Source organism: Mesocricetus auratus, unplaced genomic scaffold (genome assembly GCF_017639785.1).
Source record: "Mesocricetus auratus isolate SY011 unplaced genomic scaffold, BCM_Maur_2.0 Super-Scaffold_4256, whole genome shotgun sequence".
Taxonomy (NCBI): Eukaryota; Metazoa; Chordata; class Mammalia; order Rodentia; family Cricetidae; genus Mesocricetus; species Mesocricetus auratus.
In genome coordinates, this window is record NW_024429182.1 from 116286669 (window position 1) to 116302333 (window position 15665).

Sequence of the window (15665 nt, forward strand, 5' to 3'; positions counted from 1 at the left end):
GGGGGTCGGTATCAGATATTTACATTGTAACTCATAACAGTAACAAAATTAGTTATGAAGTAGCAATGAAAATAATGTTACGGTTGGGGTCACCACAACATGAGGAACTGTGTTAAAGGGTCGCAACATTAGGAAGGTTGAGAACCTATACCCCACTCTTGCGGAGGACCTGAGTTTGGTTCCCACTCCAAGGGACATCTCTGATCTCCGTGGACAACTGCATACACGTGTACATATCCACACACTTATACATAGTTAAAAATAAAACGAATCTTAAAAAAAAAAGGAGCTGGCAACTTCTGAAGCTGGGGTTTTGAAGACACCATGGGGCCACTTGCAGAGATTGGGGGCTGGTGCTCTGGCTGTGAAGGGAAGAGGCTGGGGTGGCCTGGCCTGCGTAGTGTCTCTCGTTGGAGTAAAACAGAAGCTAGGGTTAGAGACAGATCCAGGCTTAGGCTGATTTGGTGGTGGTGGTGATGACCTCAGAAGGCCGCCAGGAAACTAAAACGGAATGGGTAGGAGGAGGCAGTGGTTAGGCCCCGGGCTGGTCCAATGAGGTCCCCAGGTACACTCTGGTAAACTCCTCAAAGTGAGGTCGGTCAGGTGGTAGCCGCAAACTAAATTACGGCTCGCTTGAAGAGGGTAGGTGAATGGGCACAACCCTGTCGCCAGCGAGTCACCTAAATCCCAAGGCCATCCCGGAGCTGGGGGTGTGGGCGGTGGTGCCCAGCGGCTCCCACACGTTGGCGCGGTTCAGCTTTGCTGGCTGGATGTAGGTGTGAGGGGGTCAGCAGCCTGGGGACAGTGGGCTGGAGCACTCGGTCCGCGCGCGCCGGAGGCCGGGCTCCGCGGCTGGGAGGCCGGGCTCCGTGGGCCGGGAGGCCGGGCTTCGCGGGCCCGGAGCCCGACAGGCGGCGCCGAGGGCGGGGCCGGCGCGTGGGGGCGGGCCTCGGCGCGCTCCCGGCCGCTCGCTGGCTCTGGGGCCGCGGCGGCTCCTCTGCCGGGTCGCGCCGGAGGACGAGGCTTCGGGCGGCGGCTTGGGCGGCCTGCGGACCGAGCGGGTGGGCCGAGCCGCGGGGCCCCGCGCCTGCCGTCTGCCCGTCCCGCTCGCGCGGGGCGCGCGCCATGGCCGCCTCGCCGGGCTCGGGCAGTGCCAACCCGCGGAAGTTCAGCGAGAAGATCGCGCTGCACACGCAGCGGCAGGCCGAGGAGACGCGGGCCTTCGAGCAGCTCATGACCGACCTCACCCTGTCGCGGGTGAGGGCCGGGGCCGGGACGGCGCGGGCGGTGCGGGCGGGCCCGCGAGGCGGGGGAGAGGTCGCCGGGGCCGAGAGGACGGCGGCGGCGATGGCGGGGCCGGGCGGGGGCCGCGGTGGCGAGCGGGGCCGGGGCGGCTGCGGCCTCGGTTCTTGGCGGTCTGGCGACGCCGAGCGCGGCTCGCGATCTCGGCGGAGGTGCGAGGGTCGCCGGGCCTTCGGTGCGGGAAGCTGGAAACCGCCGGGCCGGGGGAGGCGGGCGGCGGGGCCGGGCGGCCTAAGCGGGAAGATGAGCCCGAGAGGAAATCGCACGCAGCTCCGAGGCGGGACCGGGACGCGCCTGGTTCGGGCGGTGCGGCTTCTCCGTGCCCTGGACACCCTCGACTGTCGGCCTCGGGGGTCCGGGGGGTCGCACATCCTCCCCGGGGGAACGCTCCGTGCGCACGAGTGAATGGACGGTGCCTCCCGAGTGGCAGGGGGGCCTTGGTACCACGATGTGATTCCGTGACGGGTTGGTTTGTGGCTTTCTCCGTTTCGCCTCTTGGAGGTGCTTTTCTTGGTCCGGTGCGTTTGTTCAACATCAGATGTTAGTGGAACCGACGGGGTGCCGAGCGTAGACGGTGACCGAGGAGGGACCCAGAGGGAATAAGGAGCGAGTCGGGACAAACGCCCGGGAGGCTAGACGCCTGGAGCGAGCGAAGCTGCGGAGGATGGAGAGCCCCGCTGGTGTCTGTGCAGGACCGCAGCGGGTCAGCGTGAGTGGGCAGCAGCGAGGATTCTGAGCGCTGGCCTTGAAGGCGTGTTGTCAGAGGGAGAGGCCGTGAAGATGCTGGGGTGGGCAGCTGGGAGGAGACGTGAGAGCAGATTGCGAACTGGTTTCCCTGCTCCCTGGTTTGCAGACATACTGTTTTTTTGGCCATCACGGTGTTCAGGAACTCAAAAAAAAAATCTGTTGCCAGGGTTTTAAAATTCGAAGTGTTTTCTTTAAACATACATTTAGCATAAAGTGAACTAATATAAATTTATAATATAAACTAGATTTACTTTAAAATTGAGAGACCTGTTAACAACCTTGAATTCTCATGTTGCCACCCTCAAGTAGAGTATGAACTCTATTTTTATTTTGCTACAATATAATCCACACCACTCACTGTCACAGCTCCCCACACCGGGACCATTTATCATGTTTATGTAATGTTTTCTTTTGGTGTAGTTAAGGGAAAAGTGAAATACTTTCCGAGCTTTCATTCCTACTACACCAAGGTTAAAAAAAGAAAAGAAAAGAAAAGAAAGAAAAAAGGGATAGATAAAGACCTGACCAGCTCCACCCCTTACCAGTTGGCACCCACAGGCCTTTACATTTTGTGACCTTGGTTAGACTGAGCTTGACAGAGCACACTGAAGAGAATGTGTGGGTAAATGCTACGGATTAATGTAAGGCCTGTGTTGTGCTCTAGAGGCATACGATATGCACAAACACATGCTCTGTATGTGTCTGTGTGTCTACAGTTGACTCAGTCACTCATTCGATTTTGAGTAATGCACAGATTATTTTTATTTTTATGAGACAAGGTGGCATAGTCCAGCTGGCTTCTAGCCTGCCATCCTTCTTCCTTAGCCTCATAAATGCTGGGGTCATAGGCGTGTGCCATCATACCTGGTTCAGGTTTTAAGCAGGAAGCCCTCACAGATGCTTAGTGGTCACTTAGTTATGAATTTACTCCCGTGCTCACACATAAAACTTGTGTATGAACTTCTTCAGGTAGAACTTTGATACACCCATAAATCAAAACATTTATGTGTTCAATGTAAACTCAAGGTTACAAATGCAATAAATCCAAGTAAGATTTAAGTTACCATGATAAATGCTATTCTACTGAACTGAACTGAGGCTCTCTATGTGAATATGTTGACTTTAGCAAGCCTGATCAACTAACTGTGGCTTATAAGCCAACCCAATTGATATTTTCTGCTAATTACTACAAAATTATGTCACTTTGCCCTTTACCTGCTACAGGGAACCATTTGCATGTTAATTCTGCTTGTGTTTTCTCCTTGACCAATTGGTTCCATTGTGTTCCCATGTACACAAGTGACAACACTGAATTTGCCCAGGAGTTTTTGAGTATTTTATATCTTAAAGGATTATTTTCCCAAAGAAATCACATAGTGGAACACTTCTTATAAAGAACTCCCAGATCCTCAAATACATGAGTATATGTTAATTTGGAGAACAATCCATATAGTTCATAGAGGGTAGTTGGATGTCTGGCTGCTCTACTGATTTTCCTTGCTGCATAATTATAGCAGGCATGCTGTTGATAGACAGGCATTGATTGATGTGGGCACCCTTTCTTCTCAGACTCTGCCAGTCTTTCAGGGCTGAACTTGAACTTTACTTGCCGGGTAGGTAGGATGTTCAACCTTTGGCCTGCAACCTTACTGGGGTCTCAGTCTGATATTTACATTACAATTCATAGTGGTAGAACAATTACTGTTATGAAGTACAATGAAATAACTTTATGGTTGGGGTCACCGCAGCATGAGGAACTCTATTAAAGGGTCGAAGCATTAGGAAGGCTGAGAACTACTGCTCTAGATTTTGGAGAATTTTTTTCTTTCTAGCTTTAGCCGTTCAGCTTCATCAGGAAGCAATGTGAAAGATTTTGTTTGTTTGGTTGATTTTGGTTTTTTAAGACTAGACTTCTCTGGGTAGCTATGGCTATCCTGGAACTTGCTCTGTAGATCAGACTGGCCTTGAACTTGGAGATTCTCCTGCCTCTGCCTGCGGAGTACTGGGATTAAAGGATGCCTGGCTAGTAGTGAGAAAGTTCTGAGGCAGGTGTCCATGGTGGCACCTGGGATCTCCTGGTAGGAGAGGGAGGAGAGAGGAGGCAGGTCTGCTTGAGAAGAGTACCATGCTGCCCATCGTTTCTGTGTTGTTTGTGAGTTGGGTACCACCGGTGGGGTCAATGTATGTGTGCGCGCTGGAGGTAAAGACAGGTGTGCCCTGTGACGGTCTCCTCAGTGTGCTCACAGATGCTGTGCCTGTAGTGTGTGCCTGGGGTTATTATGGTTATTTGGGATGCCAAGTGGGCAAGCAACAGAGTCTTCTGAGGGACATTAGGATTTAGAGAGAAAGATATTTAAGAAGTAAAGACCCATTTTGGTGAATGTGATAAAAAGGAAGTAGCTGAAACCCTGGGCATGTATAGTCAAAAGTTCATGCCACTTCTGATGGCCTGAAGGAGCAAGGGGTATGAGGAAGGAATGTGGGGCTATGTGTGTGGGAAGGGAGTGTGCTTCAGGCCAGAGTCCTAAGGTCCATCCAGCAGGAGGATTAGAAGAGAGATTTGAGATGCTAGAGACTTCACAGGTTGTAGAAATGGGATTTGGGGCTTGGCCCTAAGAACAATAGTAGGCCATTGAAGAGGTCAGACTTGGATTGATCTGCATCTTAAAAGGATCCGTCTAGCTCCAGAGTAGTGGCTAGAATCTAGGAGGCCACAGTGGAGAAGCTGTTTGGAGGCTGTAACAGTAAGTTCAGGCAGGGGGTTGGTGGCATTGACTAGGGTGAGGGTGAGCAATACTTAGAAAGTGTGAGGAGCTTTAGAGAAGTGAGGACTGTGAGAGAGGGAGGGTCCAGATGATCCTCAGGCTTCAGGCGCCTCAGGTCCTTCATGGAGAAAACCCTGGCAGGAGCTAGGCATGGCTGTGAAGATGCTGAGTTTGAGGGTCTTCGAGGCAGGGAGAAAGCATGTTCAGCAGGCATTGGTTCATATGGATGATACAAATGTGGGGCTCTTTGGAGTTTAGTCACAGGAGATTGGGCTGCTTGGGAAGTTTAGAGGCCACATCCTGCAGGGAGGTCTCAAGATGTAGGTCAGGTCGCAGAGGCCTTGCACTGAATGCTCCAGGTTCTCAGTTTGGTCCCCAGCATAAACCAGGTGTGGTGGCTCATACCTGGAGTCCCAGCACTTGAGAAGTTGAGGCAGGAGGATGAGAAACGTAAAGTCATCCTGTGCTACATAAGAAGTTTGAGGTCAGCCTACCCTGTCTCAAACAAAAGAAAACACCCCCAAAACTGCAAACTGACTGTTTGCCTACACCCTATTTTTGGCTCTCTGACATGTTTTTATTTTGTTTTCTTTGCCCAAAATATGTGTGTGTGTATGTGTGAGTGTCTGTGTGTCTGTGTATCCGTGTGTCCGTGTGTGTCTGTGTGTCTGTCTGTCTGTCTGTGTCTGCGTGCTTGTGTCTAATGTGGGCCAACAATGAGCACTGGGGTTTACATTAAAGTCTGTCTCTGAATTTTGGAAAATGAGATCACTTAGCAGCACTCTTCTTTTTACATTAAAATGTTTATTTGTATTTTTATTTTATGTATATGAGTGTTTTGCCTGCATGTATGAAAGTATACCATATGGGTGTCTGGTGCTCATGAAGCCAGAAGAGGGTGCTGGATCCTTTGGAACTGGAGTTAGGGATGGTTACAAGCTGCCCCGTGGGTGCTGTGAGCCTCTCTGGGTCCTCTGCAACGGCAGGAAGTGCTCTTACCTTTGGAGCCACCTCTTTAGCTCCTCTTTGCATTTATTCACGTTGTGCGTGTTGGGGGAGGTATATACATGCACACGATTGTGAAGTCCGATGACAACGGGCAGGAGTCAGTTCTCTCCTTCCACCACAGGGGTCCCGAGGTCAAACTTACATCATCAGGCCTGGCAGCAAGTGCCTTTACCTGCCAAGTCATGTCCCTGGCCTTTCCATCATGTTTCCGAAAGCTTGGCAGTGACAGTCTGGTGATGCCCCATGAGATAGGACATATATAAGTGGTCTTTAGTTTGCCACAGTCCCCACCATCTCTGTGGCATGCCTCATGATGCTCTAGATTGCTACTGACTTAGCTTCCCTACCTCGGGTTTGAGTCTGTCCCACTGCTGTAAAGTGAAGTGTGAAGAGGGCCTAGAAGCCAAAGCGCCCTACCGTTTCAAGGGGGGAAGACAAGGAGCCATCAGAGACTAAAGGACATCTAGAATGGCAGGAGAAAAGCCCGCCGTATTACTGTGAAGAGAAGGGGTTGCCCACTGCTGAGTCGGTGCTGCTGCCAGGGTAAGGGCGTGCCATTTGGTCGAGTTGTGTGCAGATCGGTTACCACTGCCTGTGCCAGTGTGGTGGAAGGTGGATCGTGAGGTGTGGAGAGATGGATGGACAGAGAGGGAGACTGTTGGAAACCTCAGGGTAAACTGAGCTCTGAACCCCAAGTGTTGATTTGCCTTGAATGGTTGGAAAAAGCCATTGTCTTCTGTTTTGTTTTTCTTTCTCTCTTTTTTTTTTTTAAGACAAGGTCTCATGTAGCCTTAATAGTGGCCTCAAACTTATTGTGTCATCAAAAATGTGTTGAACTCCTGGTGCTCGTGCCTCTGCCTCTGGATTGTTGGGATTGCAGGTGTGTACCACCATACCTAGCTTACACAGCACTAAGGAGTGAGCACTGGGCAAGCCTCTCCAGCTGAGCCACACTCCCGGGCTCAGGCCATCCACTGGTCTTCTGTTAAAGCAAACAATGCATATGCTGTAGAACGGTGAGGCCTCTCAGCCAAGAGAACAGAAAGAAGCTGGGAAGACCAGGCTGGGGTTAAATCTGAGGGCTCTGACAGGCACTACACTGATCTCTTCCCATGCTATCTCAGACAGTCTTAGGGTTTATCTGTCTAGATTTTCCAACACTTTGGGAAGTTTCTTTCCAAGATCATAGGGCAGAGCTAGGACTGAATCCGGGTGTCACACTGGGTGTCCATGCACTCCAAACCTTTCTCCCTCTGTCACATTCACTGATCTTTCTCCCTACCCCACCTCCTGGGATTGAACCTAAGGATTCATACATGCTGGGCAGTGCCCTACCACTCTGCCATTACCTCTACCCTACACAGTTTTCACAACAGCACCCTGGGTGTACTATAGCTTTGTAATAGATCTTGAAACTATTAACTTAAACCTTGTAATTTAGCCAGGTAGTGGTGGCAGCAGGTGCCTTTAATCCCAGCACTCGGAAAGCAGAGGCAGGCGAATCTCTGTGAGTTCAAAGCCAGCCTGGTCTACAGATCTAGTTCTAGGACAGCCAGAGCTGTTACACAGAGAACCCTGTCTCAGACCCCCTCCCATTAAAAAGACTCTGGGGACTGGAGAGATGCTCAGTGGCTAAGAGCATGTGCCACTTTTGCAGAGAACACAAGCTTGGTTCCCAGAATCCACAGCGTATAACTGGCTGTAACTCCAACTCAGAGGACCCAGTGATCCTTTGGACTCTATATGCACCTACACGCATGTGTGCATCCCCCTACACAGACACATAATTTTTTTTTTTTTTTTTTTGGTTTTTACGAGACAGGGTTTCTCTGTATTGTTTTGGAGGCTGTTGGTTCAGCCCAGCCTCGAACTCACAGAGATCCGCCTGCCTCTGCCTCCCAAGTGCTGGGATTAAAGGCGTGCGCCACCGCCACCCGGCCACAGACACATAATTAAGAGTAACATAAACCTTTAAAGTTTCCCCTGTTAAGATGGGTCATTTGTACTTGCATAATTTTAGAATTATCTTGTCAATCTATAAAAACAAGACTGGCTGGGGTTTTTTCACTTTTATTTTTGTTTTGTCCTGGAGATCAAGCCTTTGGTATGTTAAGCTGTGCTCTGCCACTGAGCTCTGCTCATAGCTCCCTGCTGGGATATTGATGGAAGTTGTGTTGACTATTGGGAGACTTTTCCAGAAAAGAATTAGAGTAGATTCTATCTCATTTATGCAGGCATTAGAAGACATTCTACTGAAGTGTGTGACCTTAGGCCAGATCTTGCTAATGAAAGGTTAGAGTGAGGTAGAAGAGGAAGAAGAATGGAGGGCCAGGAATTGATGGCAAATGGTAGTTAACCCTTAGCCATCGGGCGGATAGCCAGGTTTATCAAGGCCTGGGGCAAACGGAACAATCCAGGCCCTGGCTGAGGAGCAGGCAGTGTTGTGGTGCAAGAATATGAGTTTAGGGCTAGTGGGATGGCTCTGTGGTGAAGGTAGCTGCTGGGAGCCTGCTGATGTAAACCCAGTCCCCTGGACCCACGTCGGGGAAGGAGATACTCAACTCTTAGAAATTGTGTTCTGACTTCTGCCCACACCAATGCACAACTATGCATTCAAAACTCAAGAGTGTGCATGCACCACACACACACACACACACACACACACACACACACACACACACACACACACACACAGTGTTGCTTGCTCTTTCAGTCAATAAGGTTAGAAGTCTGGATTTTATACAGTCTCCCAAGTTCTAAAATTGAAATTGAGAACATTGAAGGAGTCAGAGCTCCCTGTAGACTGCCAGTCTGTGACCTCTGCCTTAGTCTAGTCATATTTTAGTCTTATTTTCATCATCTGTAAGCATGGAGGTGTTGAATTCAGTCTCAGGTTTCTTTCTAGTTTAATGATTCAAAATTTCAAAAGAGGAAAGTGTCAAAATAACCAAAAGGTTTTTGAGGTAGCTGAGAACATCTACAGAATTAGTAGCCAGAGAACTTGTCCGGGTCTCTACACTTCACTTAACACCATCGTATTTTTTATAGTTATCCTTATATCCTTTGTGAAGGGCACGGGATGACTCGGCTAACCACATGAGAGCTCACTCTGGGGTCACACAGTCTTTGAAGGCTCTGGAGACAGGCTCCTCCAGAGGGCAAGCAGTTGTGGGGTCTTTTGCATGCGAGAGCCTTAAGTAGAGTGGAAGGCAGGTCCCTAGCTAGATTTATAACTGAGCCTGGTTGAAGTGTCAAGGCTTTTGGGTAACGGTTGAAGCCTTGGTGGGAACTCTCAGGAGGGAGGAGCTTTGGCACACATGTACCTTTGTAAGCTTGTGCCTTGCATGGTGTCTAACACACAGTTAAGTTTTTTGTGTACACCAAGAAATGGATTGAGTGATCCTTTGAAGAAGGAGTGAAAGGTTTTAGATCAATCTTGTCTTAGCATTTCAAGGATTGTGAATATAAGGAAGTTAGACACCCAAGGGCTTCATTCCAGTCATCCCTAAAATTCTTTTTTTGGTTTTTGGAGACAGGGTTTCTCTGCATTGTTTTGGAGGCTGTCCTGGAACTAGCTCTGTAGACCAGGCTGGCCTTGAACTTACAGAGATTCGCCTACCTCTGCCTCCCGAGTGCTGGGATTAAAGGTGTGCACCACCAACGCCCAGCTCATCCCTAAATTTTTTATGTACCTGAAAACTTTTATAATAGGTATTACTAAATCAGAGATTCATAGGCTCCACAATGTATTGAGTCTTTCAGACTTTGTAAATAGTATGGTCATTGAATTCTTCTTATCATAATTTCCTTACTGCCATTCTTTTAGAATATTTACCTTGTATTAGATAACCTTTGATAATTAACTTTAAGATTTATGTGTATGTGTGCCTGTGTGGGTTTATGTGTGTGGAAGTGCTCTTGGAGACCCTAGAACTGGAATTACAGGATGCTGTGGGATGCCTGATGTAGGTCTGGGAACCGAACTTGCATCCTCTGCAAGAGCAACTCACTTTCTTAACTGCTGAGTCACTACTCCAGCTCATACACCGTATCAGATATTTTAAGTAATAATAATAGTAAGTAGTGTGATCATTAAGAGGAAAATGGAAAGCAGGAATCGAGTGTGTTAGGAATGTGGGTGTTGAGTGAAACAGCTGTGGCGAGGCCTTGGGCAGGGCATTGCACGTTTCTGAATCTGGATCCCAGGACTGTACATGCAGTAATGCAATTTCCCTGCATTTCTGTGGAGAAAGCTAAGGGTGAAGAGGACCAAGAGTCTGAGGACAACACCTGGCCTTCCCTCAGGGCTCGGGTCTGGTATACTTTATTTTATAATTAGAGGGCAGAGTAATGGAAGGGTAAAAGTCTGCCTCAGGGATCTCGCTATGACTTTTCTTTCTTGTATGAATTATAAGTGCCAACGATTGTATAATACACAGTTGATGTATTATTTTAGAAACAGAACTCATGAAGATCAGACTGCATCACTGTAGGCCTTACAACAACTCTGACAGTTGACTATCATCTGAAAGTAAATAAGAATGAAGCTGTTAAGTCCGTAGGATACTGCCTAGTGCCTGTTTGCCTTGGCCTCCTTCCTTAACTATTTTTATTACAAATCCATGTATGTGCACATGTACACATGATGTGCACAAGCTGTCAGAGCACAGCTTGCTGGATGTTGGTTTGCTTCTTCCACTATATGATCCTAGGGATCAAACGCAGGTCATCAGGCTTGGTGGCAAGTTCTCTCACCTATTACGTTATCTTATCAGCCTGATGTGGCCTCCTTTAATAAATCCATGTCTAGAGATTTAATAATCATTCCTTAGGATGTCACATAGCCATTAAAATCACACACACACACACACACACACACACAGATTATGTAATGGTCTAGAAAAGGCTCATGATGAAAATATGCAAAATGGTACCTATGTTGGCTGAGTGTGGTGGTGCATACTTGCTATCCCAGGAGATGTGGCTGTGGGAGCGGGGGTGTTGGGAGTTCAAGGCCAGCCTCTGCTACATAGGGAGTTTCAGGCTAGCCTGACTATATGAGACTCCAGGTAAAAAAAGATAAAAAGAAAAAACCAAAACAAACAACCCTCCCCAGCAAGAGATATATATATGCTGGGGTCCCTCATACATAATTATGACACATAAGTGTATATTGGGGAAATCTATGGAAAAGGAAAACAATGTTTTTGGTTTTTAGATAGCTTAGTTTTCTTTTAAAAAGTCTTTTATTGTTAAATATTTATTATGCCTGCATGCCTACATACCATGGTGTGTAGGTCATTTGGAATATTCATAAATTCTAAAACTAATAAATTAAAAATAAAATAAAACAGAAAGAAGCCAGGCTGTGGTGGAGCACTCCTGGAATCCCATCACTTAGGAGTTACATAGTGAGGCTGAGGCCATCTAGGTTGTGTGAGACTGTATCTCAAAACAAAACTCAAATGAAACAGATCCCAGAAAACTCTGGGAACCTAAAGATTATGGTCACTTAAGTAGAAAAAGAAATCAAAACCGACCTTTTCTAAAAACGTTCTACAAAATACTGTACTTGGATGCCTCTTTCAGATTTTGCTGAACATTCTTGAAATTACTCTGTTTCCAGGTTCAGTTTCAGAAGCTTCAGCAACTGCGCCTTACACAGTACCACGGGGGATCCCTGCCTAACGTGAGCCAGCTTCGGAGCAGCACATCAGAGTTCCAGGTACCCACTTGCCTGTTTTTGTGATGCTGAATAGGGTACAGAGAGAGAGAGGGGGGTGGAGGGGGAGAGGGAGAGGGAGAGAGGGAGAGAGGAGAGAGAGATTATTGTTGTATGGATGTATGCTGTGTGTAATGTGTGTAGACATGGCCTGTGCCCAGTATGTGTATGGAGGTCAGAGGACAACTTTCTTTTCGTTTGTTTACTTTTTATTCAAGACAGGCTATTCTGGAACTCACTCTGTAGACCAGGGTGGCCTCAAACTCAGAGATGCACCTGCCTCTGTCTCCTGAGTGCTGGGATTAAAGGTGTGTACTACCATGCCCAGCTTTGGAGGACAACTTGGACAACTTTCAAGGGTCAGTTGTCTCCTACCATGGGTTCTGGGAATAGAACTCAGGTCATCAGATTTTTACAAGTCCTTTGACCTGTCGCTATCCTGCTGGCCCTTGCTTAGGGTTTTTGTGATAGAGTCTATGTAGCCCTGACTGCGCTGCAACTTCTGTCTAGACCAGAGTGGCTTCAGATTGTCCTGATTCTCCTGCCTGTACCTCACGAGTTCTGAGAATATGGGTATCTCACAACATCTGGCTTGTTGTTCAGCTTTCTTTCCTTCTTTCTTTCATGTATTTATTTTTTTGAGACAGGGTCTTATGGGTGTTAAGTAACTAAGCTGTGTAGCTGCGCATAGCTGAGGATGTCTTTGAGCTTCTCATCTTCCTGCCTCTGTCTCCAAAGTGCTGGGATGATTGTGCTGGGGATGGGACCTAGGACTTTTGTAAGTGTCATGCCAGGCAAATGCTCTGCCAGCTGAGCTGCGTCTTCAGCCCTGGTCTTGAGGTCTTGATTTTCTTACTGTAGCTCTCAAAGTCCTGGGATCACAGGCATGTGCTAGCATTCCCAGTTTTATTTCAATTGTTTGAATACTTATATCTTAATACCATTTCAGCATATAGTCAACATGCAAACCATAAGAGATCTCATATGTAAGTGTGTATTTTACACTTAGAGCACTTCTCAGTCTTGACTACCATCCCCAGATTCATGTGACTAATGATGGCCTCACTGGGTCGGTAGGCCAGAGGCATAGATAACAGTCCTGCTGCACTGAGATTAGTGCCGTCTCAGGCACTGTAGTCATTTACCAGAAGGGCCTTACTTAAACAATGTGGAATTAGTGTTGCAGACAATAGTGTCGGGTACTCTAGTTAAGATCTGAGTTAGATAGACCTACTCTGATATCCTATCAGATATCCTAGAAAAGTTAGAAGCCTGCTATTTTTAATTAAACAAGTTAGGATCTGATGTTAGAGCTGATATATAACCTTTGTGATAAAGCGTCATAACTCTGTGCCTTTGGATACCCTTCTATCTTATTTTTGGGATGTGTACATATGGTATATGCAATGTGTATGGTATCTGTGTATTTGTGTGTATGTGTGGTATATATGTGATCTGTGTGATGTGTGTATGTGGTGGGTGATATATATGGTGTGTGTGTCTGCATGCATGCACACCAGCTCTCAAGAATGCCCATGCATGTGCATGTACTTATGAACTTTGTAATGCTGGAGTCATGTGCACATGAAGCTGTTCTTAGCTCTTTACATGGGTACCGGGGATTTGAGTTCAGGTTCTCATGCTTGTGGAGCCCGTGGTCTTACCCGACTGTCTTCATAGCCCACCTCCCTTCAGTCTTAAAGCTGGCTCTTCTTTATTGAGGAGACTGAGTTTGTTGTTTTCATGATATCCAAAATATTATGGAGCATTTTGGATTTCTGGCTTTTAAAAATCTCTCTCTCTCTCTCTCTCTCTCTCTCTCTCTCTCTCTCTCTCTCTCTCTCTCTCTCTCTCCCTCCCTCTCGTGTGTGGTGTGTGTGTGTGTGTGTTGGGGGTGTGTGTGTTTGTGTTTCTGTGTTAGTATGGCCACAAGCATGTCGTGACACACATGTGAAGGTCAAAGGGCAACCTCAGTTGTTAGTCTTCATTGTCTGCCTTTTTGAGACAGGGTCTCTTTACAGCTGTGGTATACCAGGCTAGCTCTTTGTTGCTGTGTACACCAGGCTAGCTGCCCTGCAAGTTTCTGAAGATTCTTCTGTCTCTTTCTCCTACCTCATGGTAGGAGTACCAGGCTCCCAGATGCGCGTAAAATAACAGTAACGCTTTGAAAATGGTTGTTTGAGGAAGCAGAGGTGGCTGCCACACCGACGGCGCTTGGTGTGCTCACATTTCAGCAAGAAACACTGCCTCAGTACAGTGGCCCGAGACTGAGGCAGACGCCAGTGTCAGCTTCAGGTCTTCACGTACGCCACCCCCCACATGGGCCTGCACACACGTGACGAATGTGCTTTAATTTGATTTTTGATATGTATCTCAGGCTGGCATCAAACTCCCTATCTTCCTGTCTTGGCCTCTAAGTGTTGGAATCATAGGTTTGGTCACCATGCACAGTCAGAATATTGTTTTGGGGTAAGGATGCAGCTCAGTTGGTAGAGCACCTGCCTTACATCCACAAGGCCCTGGGATGGGTTTCCAGAACAACATGAGCAAGAGGATTAGAAGTTCAAAGTCATCCTTGACTCTGCAGCAAGTTTAAGGCCAGCTGCGATTGATGATAACCTGCCTCCAAAGAAACAAAAAACAAACAAAAAACCAGTTTTGACTTTTGTGACCTGACATTTTTGACAGCTACAGGCAATTGTTTTGTAGCCCAATCCCAGCTGTTTTTTAACACTTGGTGGTGCTTGAGATTGAACCCAGGGCCTCACATGTGGCAGGCAGGCATTCTCCAGCTCCGCACAGGGCTTGTGTTCCATCTTCGTGATGAGATTCAGATGATGAATCTGTAGGAAGAGCTCAGAAGTGATGGTTGGGTCCCATTAGGCGTGTGATTCCAGTCTGTCCTGTGACCTAGGCTGATCCTTTTACCAGCTGCAATCAGTCATTCAGGCTTCCCACTCTGAAGTTGCTTTCTCCTTGTAATGAATGACTGTTCTATGCACAGCTACCTTAAGTCTTCATTAAACTTCGTTAAACTTCGTATTACAAACACATATGCATACACACAAATATATGTATTTATTGATATATATATATAATATGCTTATTCATGTATATATTTATAGTGTATCTGTGTGTGATTTTATGAATTCCCATTCTGTTTAGTGGCTTATGGTCTGTAACTTATTTTTATTTTGATGATGATATAATCACTCATTAGACTAGTAGGAGCCTTCTTCCAAATAGGAAATTTTGTAACAAACTGATGTAGAAAGGGGAGTTTGGGACATAGGTTTTCTTCTGTCACCTTGTTTTGAGGTATAATTGACCCCTTTAGATGTGTAGTTCTGTGTCATGGAACCACCATCACAATCATTGAGGTATAGAATCCTTCTCTCACTGCAGAGTGGCTGTGTCCCTTGGTAGTCATTCTCCACGCCCTCCCCCAGAGTGCCCTGGGAGTGAAATCAAAAGAATGTGGTCTTCTGGCTTCTTGTTGCCTTTAACTGATCATTCATCTGTGTTGTTGCAGTCGCTGGCTTCCTGTGGCTGCTGGTACAGGGCACCACGTGGTGGCTTCCAGGAGCAGAACTTCACTTTCTCCAATTCTTAGTCTGAAATCACGGAATCAGCAGGGCCAAGCTCCCTCTGAATGCTCCTGGAAGTCTTTCCTTACCACTCCCTGGCTTTTTGTTAATAGCCCTGTCACTACAATCTGTGGCCTGTTGTCATGTGACCTTCCCATGTATTTGTGGTTAATAAATAGCCCCTTCCTCCCTCACTTATAAAGACACCAGTCCTTGGATGTGGGGCCATGATACTCTAGTATGACCACCTTCTGAATTAATGAATGTTGTGGAAAGATCCTGGGGTCTCCCTCTCCCTTCCCCTCCCCCCCTTCTTTTGTGACAGTGTCTTACCTGCAACCCAGGTTGGCCTGGAACTCACTATATAATACAGAGTTGCCTCAAACCAGGAGCAATGCTGCTGCCTCGGCCTCCTGAGTGCTGGAATTACAGGCACCCCTACATCCAGCTTCCGTGCAGTTGTGCCAGGTGGGGCTGGTGGCTCTTGTGGTAAACTGATCCCTCTCCCTCTCTGGCTCTGGGTATTTCTGATGC

At 47.4% G+C, this 15665-nt stretch overlaps 1 protein-coding gene across 3 annotated transcripts in view; it reads left to right on the forward strand.

Moving 5' to 3' along the window:
* Positions 1 to 1004: 1004 nt before the first annotated feature.
* Crtc3 (CREB regulated transcription coactivator 3) overlaps positions 1005 to 15665 on the forward strand; it is a 103637-nt gene continuing 88976 nt past the window's right edge. For 2 of the 3 annotated variants that reach the window (XM_040729595.1, XM_040729599.1), the window contains exons 1-2: positions 1005 to 1257; positions 11449 to 11547. In XM_040729595.1, the coding sequence (XP_040585529.1) occupies positions 1126 to 1257; positions 11449 to 11547 (231 nt within the window). In that variant the 5' untranslated portion in view covers positions 1005 to 1125. The remainder of the gene's footprint in view (positions 1258 to 11448; positions 11548 to 15665) is intronic. The other variant, XM_040729588.1, reaches the window with a different exon arrangement.